The 16,554-nt window shown below is 40.3% G+C and overlaps 1 protein-coding gene across 3 annotated transcripts in view; it reads left to right on the top strand.

The window, feature by feature from the left end:
- The first annotated feature begins 935 nt into the window (after positions 1 to 935).
- kcnip4 (Kv channel interacting protein 4) overlaps positions 936 to 16,554 on the top strand; it is a 145,197-nt gene continuing 129,578 nt past the window's right edge. Inside the window, exons 1-2 of one of the 3 annotated variants that reach the window (XM_035993633.1) lie at positions 936 to 1,168; positions 16,156 to 16,314. Coding sequence is in view for 1 of the 3 variants with exons in the window: in XM_035993638.1 (XP_035849531.1) it covers positions 1,108 to 1,168 (61 nt within the window). In the remaining 2 variants the exon portion in view is untranslated. Of the gene's footprint in view, positions 1,169 to 16,155; positions 16,315 to 16,341; positions 16,455 to 16,554 lie in introns of those variants that run through there. The other 2 variants (XM_035993638.1, XM_035993634.1) reach the window with 2 other exon arrangements.

Here is a 16,554-nt window from a genome sequence, read left to right as displayed (position 1 = left end):
AGAGAATACTGTGCAGTGAACGTGTGTGATTCCTTTAAGTGCTGTGAGTATGTGTGCATTTGTCTGCAGACTTCCATTTTGTCAGGCAGCATCCCAAAGTGATCTGACTTATTGGCGCAGAATTATGTAATCTGTCTGTGTTGAGATGGGACCGTTGAGAGACTTATGATGAAAACACTATTAAAGATACCTGGTGGTCCCTGAGCCACACTTTTGGAATTTTAATGTTTTATTGCAGTCTTTGGCATTCCAAACAAACCCCATTGTAACAGAGACACCATACATTGAGTTTATGCCGGTGGATGGAAATGCTACATTGCTTGGAATTTCTGTATATGTAGAGTGCATTTCTGAGATGCTGAAGGGCACTGATTTGACCATTTGGTATGAAAAAGTATGTGGACACCACAACATTAGAGCCTACCCGTATGTGATTGTTTAAATATGGATATTAATATGTCTTCCTCACTCTTCTGGGAAGGATTTCTGTAGATTTTACCAAAAATAATCCAGTGGCTCAATTCAGATACTAGTCAAACGTAATTAAGGCAGCATCAATGATTATTTACATTATTAATGAATCTGTCTTTTTATTATTTTTCCAGATATAGTCATCATATAGATCATATAGGCTAGTGATAGATAACCATTTATAAAAGTCGCTTGTTTTGCCCAAGGATATCAAATTTGCAATCATCTATAACAAGGAGCAAATCCTCACATTTGATAAATTGGAAACAGCTGAGCAAATATTTGGTAGTTTTCTTCATAAACAAGAAACTATTTACACATTATTTAATTTGTTAATAGTCGAAGAATTGACTCCTCGTTTCAGCAATACATAACATGAAACATTAACAACTAAATCCATTTTTCTAATCTCCAGACAAATAGACTAGACACACCATCACCACTAAACACTCACCCACTTATGCGCGCTCCCGCCATCAACCGTGTGTGCACGAGCAACGTTCCAGTGCACTGCGAAACTTGGGAGTTGAATAAGCAGCAACTAGTACCAGCCGTTTACAACTCGGTACTGACGAGCTCCTGTGACTGAAACGAGGCTCTTTCGATTAAAAAAAGTCCGCCTTCGGAAGAAAAACTATGGAGAAAAAGAGAGTGGAGACCATTTCTGGCCGGGTGGATGCTGCTGTTTCTTCCCCTGGTAGGACAGTGGTCGCATGTTATCATTTGGCGATTAATTGTTCTTCTGTTCGGTCTTGCATGGAGGAAACGTCAGGCAAAACTCCTAGCATAAGAATTACATATGTTGTCTCTCTTATCGGTCAAAAATATATCCCATGGTCCAATTTTGTGTGATAGGACCACTTCTTAATCCGGCTTGTAATAAATGCAACAACAAATAGGCTACGTTAATTTGATAAAAGTAGAGGTTAACGTACACACTTCTTAGCTAAATGATAGCGTTAACGCTGACTTGAACTTAACCTCGCTTATTTCACACGGTCCTCTTAACGTTCATATTACCTACACCAAACATGTTAGGTAAGTGATTTCACAGTAGGCTATTTGTTGAAAGGCAACATTACATTGATTTTTTTTTTTTTTAATGGAGTTTGGCTTAATATTTTCTCATTCCAAAGATTTAGCTTGCATGCGTCTGCAACATAAATGTCTTTGTTTTCTGGACTTTTGCCTTCTCTTGAAAGGGAGATATGGTGGGTTGATGGTCTCTCTTGTTTGAACGACTTGGGTCAATTTGTCAGAAATTCAACAGCAATTTTAGTTTAGTTCTGTTTCTGCTGAATAATTTGACCTGCAGGGCATTAACATTTTTTTAATGGTTGGTAAGGTTTAGAAGTCCCTGTTACATTACAGATTGTTTTCGTGTTTATCTGCCACTGTAGCCCACACGTATGCAGGAAACTTTTGATCCCCCTTGTGATCATTTCATTTGAGTATATGGGCACACGTGCATTAGTGGGGGGAAAACCGACCATATTGGATTGAGTAGAATAAATGCTCTCCTGGGTCTCTCTCCCCCCACACCCCCTACAGTACTTGGCTGGCATTCAGAATAATCACTCCGTTATAGTCCATAGGTTTCCCCTCAGGCTCCTCATGCCGCTCTGAGCCACAAGAGTAGTTAACTGCTTGTCATTCCTGGCTCCTGCTAATGTTTGTTTGCACACCTAATTGACTTCTAATTATCCTTTTGTTAAGGGTATACAAACCTTCATGGTTTTTGTTGAAAGATATTCCTCTCAAACTTAATACTCCTTCAGCAAATGTTTTATTCAATAGTTTCCAGAATGTAGAATGGGAAACAATATTGTATGCCACTGCTAAAATAACTGCAATTGAATGGTAAAACTCATGCCAGCTAATGAGAACATGCCGACTTTAAGGGGCTGAATATTCCAGATCATGCATATGGGCGCAGACAACGTAGGCTAATGTTCAGTTTTTGACCAGACTAAACCATTAGTTGTGGTGAAGACAACTGGCGGTTAGCCTGTCTGTTATGTTTAATTTCTCAGTTATAGGACACTGCAGTATTAGAGTGTTAACACTTAGGTTATTTAAGGATATTGATTGCTGTCCTCTGCCCAAAAGTAGCTTATTTTAAATTGTGTATGACTGTTAACTTTGATTTTGACTTATTCTAAAAGGTTTGGAGTTTTACTGGTTTGCCTCCAGCAGCAAATAACTCATGGTCTCCCTTGCTTGCTGTAATTCCGGATCCGGCACTCCGTGTCAAGTTCTCATTGTCAGGTGTCTTGAATTTCTGTTGGAAGAGGGTCAGTCGAGGGGGCTGGAGATTTGCACTGCATATGTTTCTAGCTTATATTTCTCAGTAATCACTGATTCTTGTAGAGGCACCTATTATGTCACAAACGCAATATTTTTTCTCTATGCTTTTTTTTGTCAACGCTTCATCCTTTTCTCTTTCCAAACTCTAAATCACCCCACCACTTTGTCCCCAGTAGGCTACCACATCATGATCCCTTCCCGGGGAAATCTTAAAACGTAACAATCGCTCACAAAAATGCTACAGCCACCCAGCCATGAGTTGATCCTCCCGTGAGCTGCTTCCTCGGTGCAGCGATTGTCTGCATCAGTGCCTTGGAGCTCTCTCAGATCACCATTGCAACTTCGGTCGGTGTGTGCCAGCGGCTCCCCTAGACATTTATCTCCTTTTACGTACTGTATCCCTGAGTCTCAGACAATTTATAAAAGAAACACAGCCCCGTAAGGTTTGTTGCTCAGGATGAGCTACTTTCAGCACCTCGGCTAGCTCCGTCTTCTGTACTGAAATAGTTGAGAACAAGCTGTGTACATTTTGGTCTTTTTGTGATGAATGTCCTCTTTTCCTTTGTGTCAGTATGAATTACCATAGCTATTCATGGCTCTTATTGTATATCCAGGGCCTTGAACAGTGCTAAACAACATTAAGTAATACAACATAAACTGTTACCATGAGGCATTACCTTACGGCTGTTGAATCAATGCTTCATTTACCCTGATTTGCATTTAATTACCAATTCCTATGTTTAGCCTGTCGATGCATAATATCGTCCAACAGAACTAGTTAATAAACTAGAAACGTTGCAGTTTACTGTCAGTCAAGCGACAACTCAAGATATGTTAATACACCAGCGGGACAAGTGCAAGCATGGGATGGTGAGTTAAAGGTCAGCCACAGCCACAATACTAATCTACATATGCATGACTTCACAAATTACACTAAGAACAAACAGACCTTTCTGAAATAATCAATATTTAGCACTACTAAACTACTGAGTCAGGATTTTATTGTTTGAGTCACTGATTTAGGTACTTTGGCTTTGATGCAACCAAGGGCAACAAGCCACTTGCAACATCTATTAATGTTCTCACAGTCATTTAGTTTTCAGCATGGAGTAGCCTATACAGAGTTTGATAGTTACTGCAGCGTGTTCTGATAAAAACAACCACTTTTGTTATTGAACGTTTGGTTTGGTGACATTATTTTCCCCCAGATAAAGCTCACCATATGAAGAACTATAGTTAATGATGTGTGGGATGTTTCGGTGAAGAATGTTTTTGAATCATGTGCAGTCCCTGTGCTAAAAGCCATGTATTTGTTTAGCAGAGGCAAGGAAGGAATCATAGTGTATTTTATCCGTTGATCAGCTTTGAGCTTTTATGACATTGAGAACAGCATCTGTCAGCCAGGGGTCCTGAGATCACACTGAAGCAAAGATACAGATGAAAGAAACTGCTCCAAATCTGTCAGACTGCAAAATTGTGTGTGTTAGATTGTCAGAGGGAAGTTGTTGACAGTATGCAGCACACACAAGATGTGCTGTTTGATTTGGTATTAGAATAAATTACAGTGTGCTTGATGATTTAAGAGTATGAAGGAAAGATTATTCTTATAAACTCATTTAAAGGCAACTTAAGGAGACTAAGAATTGGCTGACATATTGTTTTTAAATACCAACTGACAGCATGTTTAGGTGGCTTTGTCTTTTTTTAAATGTGAAAATTACAGAGGTAACTGTGTGACTTTATCCAGTCTTGCTTTGCATCTCTTGAAAATTAATCTTTCAAGGTTTCACAATAGAAAGCTGCAAGGATCACAGATTTTTCAGATCTGTTTGCTTAGTTTTATATTCACTTCACTCTATGAATAGATTCAAATTGGACAGTTTGACCTATTAAACAGATTTGGCAGCTTTGGCACATCAGATGGGCTTAATGGCATACCAACTGCCGTGAAGTTAATTGTGCTCCTTAGCATCATGATGGAACCCAGAAAGAAGTCTTTGTCGTTGCTTTTGTGACAACCTGTGTGCTTCCTCTCTAACTGTCAATACAAAGCCGTTCCTTGGTCAAATCCAGGGCAACCTCCCTGCTCGTCTTCTGGGCACCCTCCAGCAGATTTAGTTTGCTTTGGATCCAGCCTTTTGTTTTTCCTTTTTGAGATACTGGGTGGGGAGCATCTGCTTGCATGGACCATCTGTCTTGGGACTCAGGCCAGAGAAGAATGAGGGGAGGAGATGTGGAAAGTAAATAGGATGAGCGAGGATAGGATACAGGGGACAGAGAGGAAGAGGGGGAGTAAGACAGTAATGGATAAGCTGAGGGTGACTGATTGGGATGTAGAAGGGAAACTCGTGGAAGGAACATCATTGCTGGGGCGATAACTATAGGGACAGCGGAGCATAAAGTGTTTGTTTAGGATTGCTGACGGCCAAAAGAAGTGAGCCGTCATCCATGTTTATATTTCCGCCCACAGGCTTGTTTGTGCCACAGATTCACTCCATTTGACTTCCCTGGATAGAGTGCCAAACAACTGATGCCAAGTGGGTGGCAACGCTTGGCCTCAGCTTGCAAACATGTCTTTTTTTTGTATGTGCCAAGGTCATATTGAAGATAAACTGCATAGCACCCAGAATAATAACAGAAAAAAGAAACTCGGTGGTCTGACATTTCTCACCTTTCTGTCCAGAAATTGAAGTGCTTCACCAAAAAGCCGAAGTCGGTGTAAATATGCCTCATTAACATTTCATTTCTGTTTTCTAAATGGCTTATAGATATTTAATGATGTTCTTTGTTGTCATTGTGACAAGTGTCAGTGAATTACATTTATAGTTAGCAGAATTTGCTTTTACGCGGTTTCTTGCGTTTCTTAAAAGCCAAAGATTTAAAGAGAACAGCAAAATACAGGCAAAGCCTTTTGGATCTTCAAGCAACTATGAAAAAAGTCCATCTATTTTTAGGTTAAGTAAGCAACTGACATTTCGTTACTAGGGGTGTCACGAGTCTCCAAATCTTCGATTAAATTCTTGATTCTAAGGTCACGATTCGATTCTCGATTTTTACATTTTTTTTTTTTTTTTTTTAAAGCACAGGTTGCTATGCCATTATTTTAATAATATTCGAAGATTTAATGCTCAAATGCAGCCTGTTATTAATATGTACTACACTACTCAGGCTTATGCATTGTCAATGCCACTATAAGCATGTGGTTGTTGTTGTTACATATTCTGACCACTAGAGGGACTTCTAACATTAGCCTGGCCTTGAAGGGGACCTACGTCACAGCCAGCGCATTGCATTTCCGACACGCCGCTCTCTGTTTACATTCATTTCCCACCACGAGCACACAGCGACACAAATCAGCAGAGAACTCGGTAATGAAACATCTAACAAGTGTAGTGAAGCAGCTCTGTCGTAAAGGCTAACGGTGCTCAGCTAGCACAATGACATCATGTTAGAAAGCAGAGCCGAAACGATTTGATAACTAAGCCAAACGGTGCTGTCACTGCTATCGAACGTTGTCACTCACTGGAAATCCAAAATACTTCCGGCACACCGGCGACTTCAGTGAAAGAAGAGGGGGTTCAAGTTCTGTCGATGGGTCTCCTGCATCTGCAGTTGCCATGCTGTCTTTTGACTGGCTGTAGCTAAGTTAGAGGAGTTTGACTCGCAGCACTTCAGCTGGCGTCAAATGGAGCGGTCCAGAAGGAGCTCAGTCCTCCAAGTCAGGAGATAAGCTGAGGGAGTTAACAAGTTCTAGGAAAGGGTTCCATGTCTCTAGGAATGTTGAGATAGAGCCGGCTGCATAAGTTAATGTGATGACTATACATCGCTCGTTGTCTGTGTGACGACATCTCTCTCTCTCTCTCTCTCTCTCTCTCTCTCTCTCTCTCATATATCAGGGCCCGCCCTCTCCTTCACTGGCTGTCTTGTCAACTGCTCAGAATATTTCGCCTTCTTTTAAAATTTCAACACCAAAGAAAGCAAAACCAGAAAACTCAAGACCGCATGAATTTGGTGTTGCTCCATTATTTCACTCAGATATTCTGTCCAATAGGCGAGCGACTGCTTGGACTAACCGGACCAAATGAAAAATGCAACAATCAACAACAATGCAACTTAACCCTGAGTTGCACCGAGTTCACAGAAATATAGGTGTGAAAGCGCCCTTAGATTAATCTGTGACCCCTTGTGTAGGTTCGGACTCTATGGTTGAAAACCACTGCTACCTACCTTAAACTATCCTTTAGCAGGACCCTGTACTTCTACAGAGGCACTATTTAAAAGATTATCTGAAAAGCTTAAGCTAGATTACAAAAAAAGTAAAATGTAGTTGAGCAAAAACTGAGGGTAGTAACCTTTTGTTTTTTTTCTGCTCTGTTGGTAACTTGACTTTTACATCTTTTTATTGAGTTTAGCTCTCATTTTGCTTGTCATCTTTGTTCTGTTTTGTTGCTTTGAGATACGATAGCCTGGGACTTAAAATCTCACCTGCACAATTAGTAATCATTTGTATTTATCACTGCACCTGCTTGAATTATTATCCTTCTACAAATAAGAACAAACAATGCATTACTGTGTGCTGTGCTTTTGAGATCACTTCCACATTGTGAACTTTGTCACATCTCACTCCTCCAACATTACCCCCCCAACATTACTCTCCACTGTGGCTCATAAAACCTGAACAAAAAAAGAATTATGGAACGAACATTAAAGAATGAGCTGTATGTCTGGTAGGATGAGTCTTTCCAAGGAGTCCTTGATGAAATGGTGTCAGAGCTGAACATCATACAGGCCATGTGTGGAGGCAGGTCTGGCATGAGTGGCCAACTGGAGGGTCCGTCTGTCTTTCTTCTCATCCCAATGGGTGGGGCCCAAAAGCCTATTCTGGGCATTAGTCCCTCTAAAAGTCCACATCCCACAGGCTATTGCCAGCACCTAATATAAGCTACACAAGTAAACATATCTGGCATTCCAATGGAAGATGATATGAAATGTTACGCATACAGACATGAGCCATATGCCAGCCTGAGTCTATCTTGTTAATTAGGGCAGACCTGAAAATAGATTGGAAATATAACAGTATGCATAGAACACCAATGATTGTCAATAGGCTTATCTACCACGGCTTAAGTCATTATCAGTAGATGGTTTTTCAATGTTATGTCAACTAACCGTCAACCTTGAGAATCATGGAAGGAATGTGTCTACTACTGTACGGTAGCCGTAGCATCCATGCAATGTGCAAGGCTGACACCAAGTGGTTATACACAGAAAATGATGCCTTGTAGTAAAGAATAAGCTTTTCACACACTTTTCATCCAGTCGTTTAGCTTTAAGCCGGCCAGATATCTTTGCACTGTTTATTGTGTCATTTATTGTTATATTATTGACTTACATAATGTACCTGTAAAACACACAGAGCAAGTTAGGATGATATAATTGGCGATGAAACTGCTTTTTGCCATTATAGTTTAATCTGTCGACAAAATATTAACAATTTAGAGGCCGGACACAGTGAATTTTAGCATTTTTGCTTAAAATGATTATTAGATGATTTAATTGTTGTTGATTGACTCATAGAATACTCTACCAATGTTTCTGCTCTGGCTGCTTTGTCAGATTCAGCTTTATTTTTAGATTAAACAAAATATTGTACATACTTTAGTGCAGACCAGGTAATTATATTTAAAGCGTCGATATGGAGAACCTGTGATAAGCAGTTGGATTGTTGAAAGTGATATTAATAAACATGGAAGTTAAGATAAAACAACAAAATGCGTGGCTTATATTTTATGAATCCCATGATGTAGTTGGCAAACAATTTTGGATTTCTTGTCAGTAATAGATTACTTTTTTTTCTAAAAAAAAAAAAAAAAAAAAAAAAAACTGCCTCTGTCATCAATACTTGGGACAAGTCTGGCAGGTAACTTTCCTGATCTTTAGTCCACATTGGTTATGCGGTGGAAAAATAAAATTGCCTTGTGTTTGACGAGCTGAAAATGAGAGCATCCCCAGAGAAAATGAAAGTGACCTTACAACATAAACCTGCTGATAGGCTATATTCCAATGTATGCTTCACTGCCACAATGACACGCATCCTTACACAGAAGGTGCCCCAAATCCCTCTAGGTGCTTGTATAGTCACCAGCGCAGTGTCTCTGTACACGCTGACCGATAAAGAGCCAGTTATCGTCAGATAGCAGGCGCTGCGGCTGAATAATTTATGGAGGCATCCCAACACATTGACTCAGAAAACGCTCACAGAGGGCAGGAAAGTGGTAAAAGGTCCGACATGTGTTTCTGGAGGTGTGTGTGTGTGTGTGGGGGTTTGGGTCAGATTTTGAAAGTGTGTTAATCAAAGATATGTGCTAGTGTAGTGTCTTATACATACAACTGTCTTTTAGCAGTATGTGCTCTGTTGAGAATTTGTCATATTTTTTTAATGTTATTTTTCTTTTCTTCTCTATAACTGGCTGCTACATTGGCCATAATGCCACAATAATATCAATTTAACAAGCGGAAGAGGGAGCAAGTGTGAGAGCGCAGAGAAATGTGAACTGATGGACTGGCCGCACTATTAATTTTCATTATGCTGAGTTGCCTTCTCCCAAGAGCTTTGTCAATTACCCATTTAAAAAGTGCTGAACCCTAATTTGTGCAATAATTAAAGCTGGTGCAAAATTTAAGCATAATAATGAACAAATGCTGTGATTGACACATACTTGTATCAGCCATATTGTTAGGTGAAGTATCGTAGCCCGTTTTTCATTATCTTGTGTGGCCTTTCGATTGGCCTTCCCAACTGAAGCTGTTGATACTTGGAATTTGAATAAACCAGTTGCATTCTGGGGCTGCAGCACTCCTAACATAGAACCAGACTAGGAGAGAAACTTATCTTAGTGTAAGGTTATATAAAGAAGTTATAGACACCTTTCCTCTGTAAATCTGACACTGATCTTGTCTTTCTCAAGGCTAGTATGTGCTCCCTCCTATCAGATTACTCGGGCTAAGAGGTGAACAGCCACCGCTTCCGCAAGGACGCCATTATGAAGCTCTCATGTTTCAAAAAGAAAATAGATCCGGGAAATGATAGATACTGAGACTTCGCCAAGATGGAGCATACATCTCCTGTCTTTAAATACTGCATTGCAGTTTATTTAATCCGCAGGGCTGTTTCCCCTCATGCATTCTGCTAATTTTAGCTGCCACTTTGGAGGACAACGTCACTGTGGGTATGTGGGAAATTGGGAAGTGTGTGTGTGTGTCTGTTGTCTGGCCTGCTGTGACTACCAACTGACCGGCTAACACTGAACCATAGGGTTTCTGACCACCATGACATTGGAGCTGGTGTGTGCGTGTGCGTGTGCGTGTGCGTGTGCGTGTGTGTGTGTTTTCCACTGGGGCGGACTAGGATGAGGCAATAGTTTTAAAGTTTCACATCTTTGTTTTGGAACACTGTATTTATATATTTATTTCAACAAAACGGACAACAAAAAAGACTGCAGGGCAGAACAATCTGTGTATTTCAAGTGAAGAAGTTATTATTGCAAACTCCTTATGCTAAAGAGTGTAATTGTAGCATGCAGCTTATTTATATAGCCTGCATGCCAATAGCAGTACACAGGAGTATACTAAAAATGTGTGCATCAAGGCAAAGAATGAATGTAACTCATACATACAACAGAACAAAGGTTTTCCTTCTATCTAGACATAAAAAATATAGGAGGGACAGATTTAGCTTCTTTCCACTTCTTTCATTCTACCTTAGCTTCATATCATACACAGGAATTAAAACAGGCAGATGCCCATGTACAGTAGATTCCATTACAACTTCTGACAATGATTACATGTAGGGCTAAATTAATTTAATTTCCAAAAGATTTAACATATAGGACGCAACACTCGATTGCTATACCCCTGAGCATTACCATTACACTTGAGTAGTAAAGGCAATTAGTAAGCTCTACTTACTTATGTTGTGGAGATCGTTCAAAAATATGAAAGAGCTGAATTCATGTTATGTTGCTGATGCTGCTGGGCAGCAACCTTCTTTGCTACGGGTAATGGCTTCTGTAATGAGCTATTGCGTTATCCTTGCAAGGTTTTATGGAAATGTAGGGCTTGGTTCAAATGAGTCTGTTGTCTTTAATGTGTGTCTTCCATCATTTTATACTGAGACAGCAGGGTTGTTAATATTCATTAAGCTTTTCCAAAATCACCTGCAAAACTGAGACAAAAAGGCTAGAGTCCCAGGCCTTAAAGAGACGGAACATAAATGTATCAGAAGTTCTGCCAGCTACATTGTGTTTGACTGGTTCTGAATCTGACTGCATCGGAACTCTGTTAATGAAATTACAAGTTTTGCATGGTGGCACCCTGGAACATACAGTAGGTTAAACAGCAAGCAGGGTTTCCCCCAGTGTATTGCAAGTCTGGTGGCCCAACGGGCCTAAGTTGCCCCCCCACCAGGCCTAGGCCACTGGTAATTATTTTTTACTGTATTTTTAAGATGCTTTTTAAACTACAGTTACAGTGGGGAGGCTTGGTTGGAAATGTAGATGTAGTCATATTTTCTAATCTTTTGGCACTGACTTAATGTAAGGCCCTATGGAATCTGTCTTAGAGCTTTTAAATTCTCAATTTTGCGATTCCGTCCGGGATTCTTTTATCACAGAAACTATTGGGCTCTAGATTAATGCTACCATCAGGCTGTGACTCCGGACCCTCGTTGGAAAAAAAGTCACTTGCCACCGGGCTATACAACTTTTCTGGGGGAGACCCTGGCAAGTATGTTAAGTTAAGACTGTTTCTCTGTGCAGTTTTTTTTCCCCCATAGAACCGGACTGGTTAAAATTAACTTAACTTAGGTTCTACTTGTCGCTGGAACCCTATGGCTGTAACAAGCGCGTTAAGGCTCAATGTGAAAAACAACGGCAGAGAGAAACGGACTTATTTGCAGTTTGGGAGTTCCAGGTGAACTTGTGAAAACCGTTGCCGTAGATGTACAGAACTGCAGTCAAGCAGTCGGAGTGTGCACGGAGATGAGGGGCTTCTCACATACTGTGTCGTTGTCAATGTGTTTGAGAGAGGGAGTCAATCAGTGCACTGCTCGCTGCTCTACAGTGAAATAAAATGTTACCCATTTTAAGTAGTAGAAAATAAATGGTGGTCAATGTTCATATTGTGGTGGGCCACCACAAATAAATCAATGTATGGGAAACACTGCTTTGCTTACATGTGCATTATGAAATAATGCGTGCAATGTGAAGTTGTTTTCAGCAGCATTTCTTTATATTTTTTTCTTGATGAACAGCAGCCGTCCAAACCAAAGCAGTTCTAATCTCAACCATTTCTTACTCGAGAATAGAATTTAGTGGTCCTAACTGATTTCACAATGCATATCAGCAAATGGCTTCTGACTTAATCATATGCCTTTTAATAGAGAAACAATTAAGATCCACAAGTACAGTAAATCGGTATCACAACACCTTAAAGTCATTATTCAGTACTCCCTTTGTCGAATTTGATAACTTTGTTGTACCACTGCTGACGTTTATGTAAAATGGTATACGCAGGCTTGCCTGCCAACAGTTGTATCGTCACTTCAGGATGGGTTTAAGAATAATTATAATCTGTTTTGTGCTCTGTGTCTTGCTGCTCCTGCCTCAAATGCCACTTCAAACAAGCTTTCATGTCTGTGCTAGCAACCTTGAACAACAACAACTCTACCAAACTTCACCAAAGCTCGCTAAGATGCCTATTGTACATAGCTGCCTTGGTCTCTTTCGTTGGTGTATGATTGTTCGCTAGTATCAGTTACCTGTGACCCTGCCTGTGGATATGCTGGCTGCCATTTATCTGTGTGTGGAAGGTGCACTGGTATTGATTGTGAATTACTTTCTTAGTCGCTCAGCATAATTATTTTTTGGGTTGTTTGCCACTGCGACTCAGTGGTGAAATATAACTCATAAAGGCTGGATTTGTTTTGCAAACATCATCTGCCTATCACACTACACTTCATCAGAGAGTGTTTTGTTCTTGGATGACAACAAGAAGGTTAGTTCCCGTCCCTACACACAGTAGTCTTCCAATGCAGTTTTTGGAGGGGAGATTTAGTATTGATGAACTTGGTGTATTTCATGGAGTGACAAGGTCAGAGCCTTGATGCCAAGTACTAACTCTGTACTTATACATTAATATATAATATAATATGATACAACTCTAAATCCCTTCCACATGAGCTGGCTGTCTGAATTGATTTCAGAATACATTAGGCTACAGCAAATAGTTTCTGACGTAATCGATAGGTGTCTGTATTAGTGTGCGAGGAATCATATGTCTCAAACCACTAACAACAGAGGTTCAGCAGCTAATGTATGTGGATTGTATTTCAGCAATTTGTCATGGATTGACTTGAGCTGGACAGATAATCGTAACTGAGAGTGATTGGATGGGAAGACTTACTTAACGGCCAACAACATTCAGATTTGCATTCTGTTTAAATGGTTTTGAGTTTTGTGCTGCAACGTGCTTAAATAACTGTAAAACTAAACTATAGGGTGTTACAAAAAACGTAAACTTACCATGTTCCTTTACCTGACATCATCTTGTAATTGGGATATTACAGGTTCAAAAATCGTCGTGTCATTCAAATCAGCTCCATGAACTCAAATAGAGTAAGTACAATTAAAACACACTCTCATGGAAGACTAGGGTTTTTTGTGATGTTCCTAATGTTGGACTATTCCTGGCCTTGAACCTATTTTACTGGTATTTCTGGTATTATTTTACTTAGTTGATTAATTAAGTTCTAATGCATTAGGCCTATTATTTGGAAATTGGATAGTACAGAGCTCTTCCAGATACATTCTACCTGCACTAATTGATTTTTTGGCCACTTGAGGAAAGCATAACTAGCTGTAAAGACAACACATCCACATCCAGCGTATGGAGTAAGATAAGCATTCATTTGATGAACTTAAGTGCAATATTCACTCTTCTTTTAGATGTCATCTGGTCTCTGTCTGGGTCTTTCTTTCTGCTATAGTAAACGCTCCACTATGTTCAGCAGCTTGTCGCTAACTTTGTCTGTCTTTCTTTTTAGTGCTGGACAAGTAGTTTACATTGGGTTTTTCAGAGATTTTAGCTGAAAACGGCTGCATCTGGAGAGTACATGGCGATGACATTAAACCAAAACATTGTGCTGAAATGACGGGAACTGCAAAGTTGGATGATAATTCGCTGCGGGTCCGTTACGATGAGTGAAGCCTTTCACATACATGGAGTCATTCAATTCATTCTTATTATCAAAATATTGATTGTAGCATAAACTCTTGGGCGTCCTGGGGTTGACTCAAAAGTCCACTGTATCCGCTATTGAAGTTGATCAGTAATTGACTGAGTGGTCCTGAATATCAATAAGCTGCAACGGCTTCTTGAATATAAATTATTCAAAATATTGGGGACAAAGCATTCAAGCTCTCCCCCCTTAGGATGTGGACGTACCTCAACAAGTGTTACCACAGAATCAGGCGATCAGGCGCGTGTCTCGGCCTGCTGGGAAAGGATGGCTCTATTCCCAGCTCTGTGTCCAGGGCCCCCCTTTGTCTTCTCAGGTACAGTACAGGCCTTGCTCGTCTCAGGGGAAGCAATTAGATTTAGCTATGCTTTCTCCCCTAAAGCATAGACATCTATCACTGCACAACAATTAATGTTATGCACATTAAAATGTAAGCTTAAGCCCATTTGGCCGTAGACCAGGGACAGGTCATTTACATATGATTGTATGTAAATTAATGACACTGTATGTCGTAACATAAATGAAAGAATTGCTTTGAGCAGGCCTGACAAAAATTCCACTGCCAATGTATTCTGGAAGACATTAACACTGTGGTAGTAAATTCAGGGTAAGAAAGTCTATGCTATAATGGCTGTGCTGTGGTATGCATCATCTTCAACCAAACACCTACAAGGACAGAGTTTTGAAAGGAGTTCAGAAATACATAGATATGCCCTCCAGTTAGACTGATCTGCCACATCATTTTTATCTGTATCGACGACATGTCATTTTGGACTGTTCCGGTGCCGCCGGAGGCGTCCCTCACCTTCCATTTTGTGTGTGTGTTGGCATTCTAAAATTCAGTCGATTTGGGGGAAAATCAATCACATTTTTTTTGAGTCAAATTTGTATCACACACTCAACAGCCATTTTAATTCCAGAGCTTGCCTCTCTACGTGCACGTTCCAACAAAACAAGTTCCTTCCCGAGGCTATTTTGCAGAGGCACCGTCATTGTGTCCGGCGATTAAATAAAAATAGTAAAGACGATTGTGACTGGTTTAAAGACCAGAGCACGTTTTTCTCCCTTCCCAGAATGCTGTGTGGACTAGCCAGACCCTCCTCCGCAGCACTGTGGAGGAAGGTCTGGCAATGCAAGACTAGTAATAACAGTGTAAGTCTCTGACATTAATGGCTGACTTGTTAATTAAAATGATGAAAAGAATTTAGCACACACCGAGATCAGAAGTACTGTACCGTACAATGCTCCTGGAGCTGGCAATTTGAATGATATTTCTGATTCACAGGCATCTCAGCTGAGTGTATGCATGCTGCGGTGCTTTAACTTGTAGCACATCTGTTGGTCTTTGTAACTGCTGTCGTCCTGGAACCTGTAGTGGGTGGGAATAGTATGGCGGTGAAAACAGATCATCTTCTCAGAACTTTTCTTCCCTGTTCTTTTTTTTCTCCAATATTTTTTCCTTCCCCTTGCTGTACTCAGAGGCTGTATTCTTGCTTTTCGGAAGAATGGAATTAGTATCAGGCTGTTCATGCTAACACACTAAACTAAGAAGGTGAACATCTACATTTTGGGATTGTGATAATTAGTATGTTAGTATGCTGATATTGGCATTAACTCAAAGCGCTGCTGTGCCTAAATACAGCCTAAAAGAGCCACTAACATGGCTATATCGCACAATACTAGTCTTTTGTGATATAGTGCAGATATGATTTTTTTACCCGGGTTTCAGTACGGACACCCTTTGATAAAACATGTTTTTCTACAAAACCCCTTTTTCATTTAACAAAAGACTAAATAAAATACAGTCTAAAATTGGCAAAACTTTGATGTAAATCAGGAGTTACGTGGTCAGAGAATGAGCAGTCGATATGTTTGTGTGTTGACGGCTTTCATGCTTTTTAAGAGGCTCAAGGAGCACGGTCAAAGGGATCCACTGTAAATGCAGAGCCACCAGCATCTTTGACTATCCCCCTTCCTCTGATACTTGAATAAAAACACACACATGGTCATCTAACTTGAAGCACAATCCATAGTGTCTTCCAGCAGTTCTCTCTCACTAATTCTCTCTCTCTGCTTCACAGAGCGCTCCTTGCTCATCCTCCTCATCCTCCTCCTCCTCCCACTCCCTTTCACACTCTGTTGATCAGCTCAGGAAAGGGAAAGTGCTTGTGTGAAACCTGAGGATCACTTGCAGCCTGAGGAAGCAGAGAGAGCGTGCACATTGTGTTTTATCCTGCAAGGTAAGATTCTGCTCAGAGGGACAATTGATAGCAGTTAGCCCTCGCACTGGACCTCAAATTCTGTGCACTGAAGGATATAAATTTGCCATCTGAGAGCAAACCAAAAGCCCTACAGTCAGAGCAGCTAATGATCTGTTGAGGTTTGAAACTTTTGCTCTTGAAATGGATCCTTCAGAGGGGGGGGTTTGTAATCGTAGAGCTAAATGAGATAGTATCGCTTTTATTTAGTAATGTCATAAA

The sequence above is a fragment of the Sander lucioperca genome, chromosome 17, assembly GCF_008315115.2.
Source record: "Sander lucioperca isolate FBNREF2018 chromosome 17, SLUC_FBN_1.2, whole genome shotgun sequence".
NCBI classification, from domain to species: Eukaryota; Metazoa; Chordata; class Actinopteri; order Perciformes; family Percidae; genus Sander; species Sander lucioperca.
This window is presented reverse-complemented; position numbering and strand designations above follow the sequence as displayed.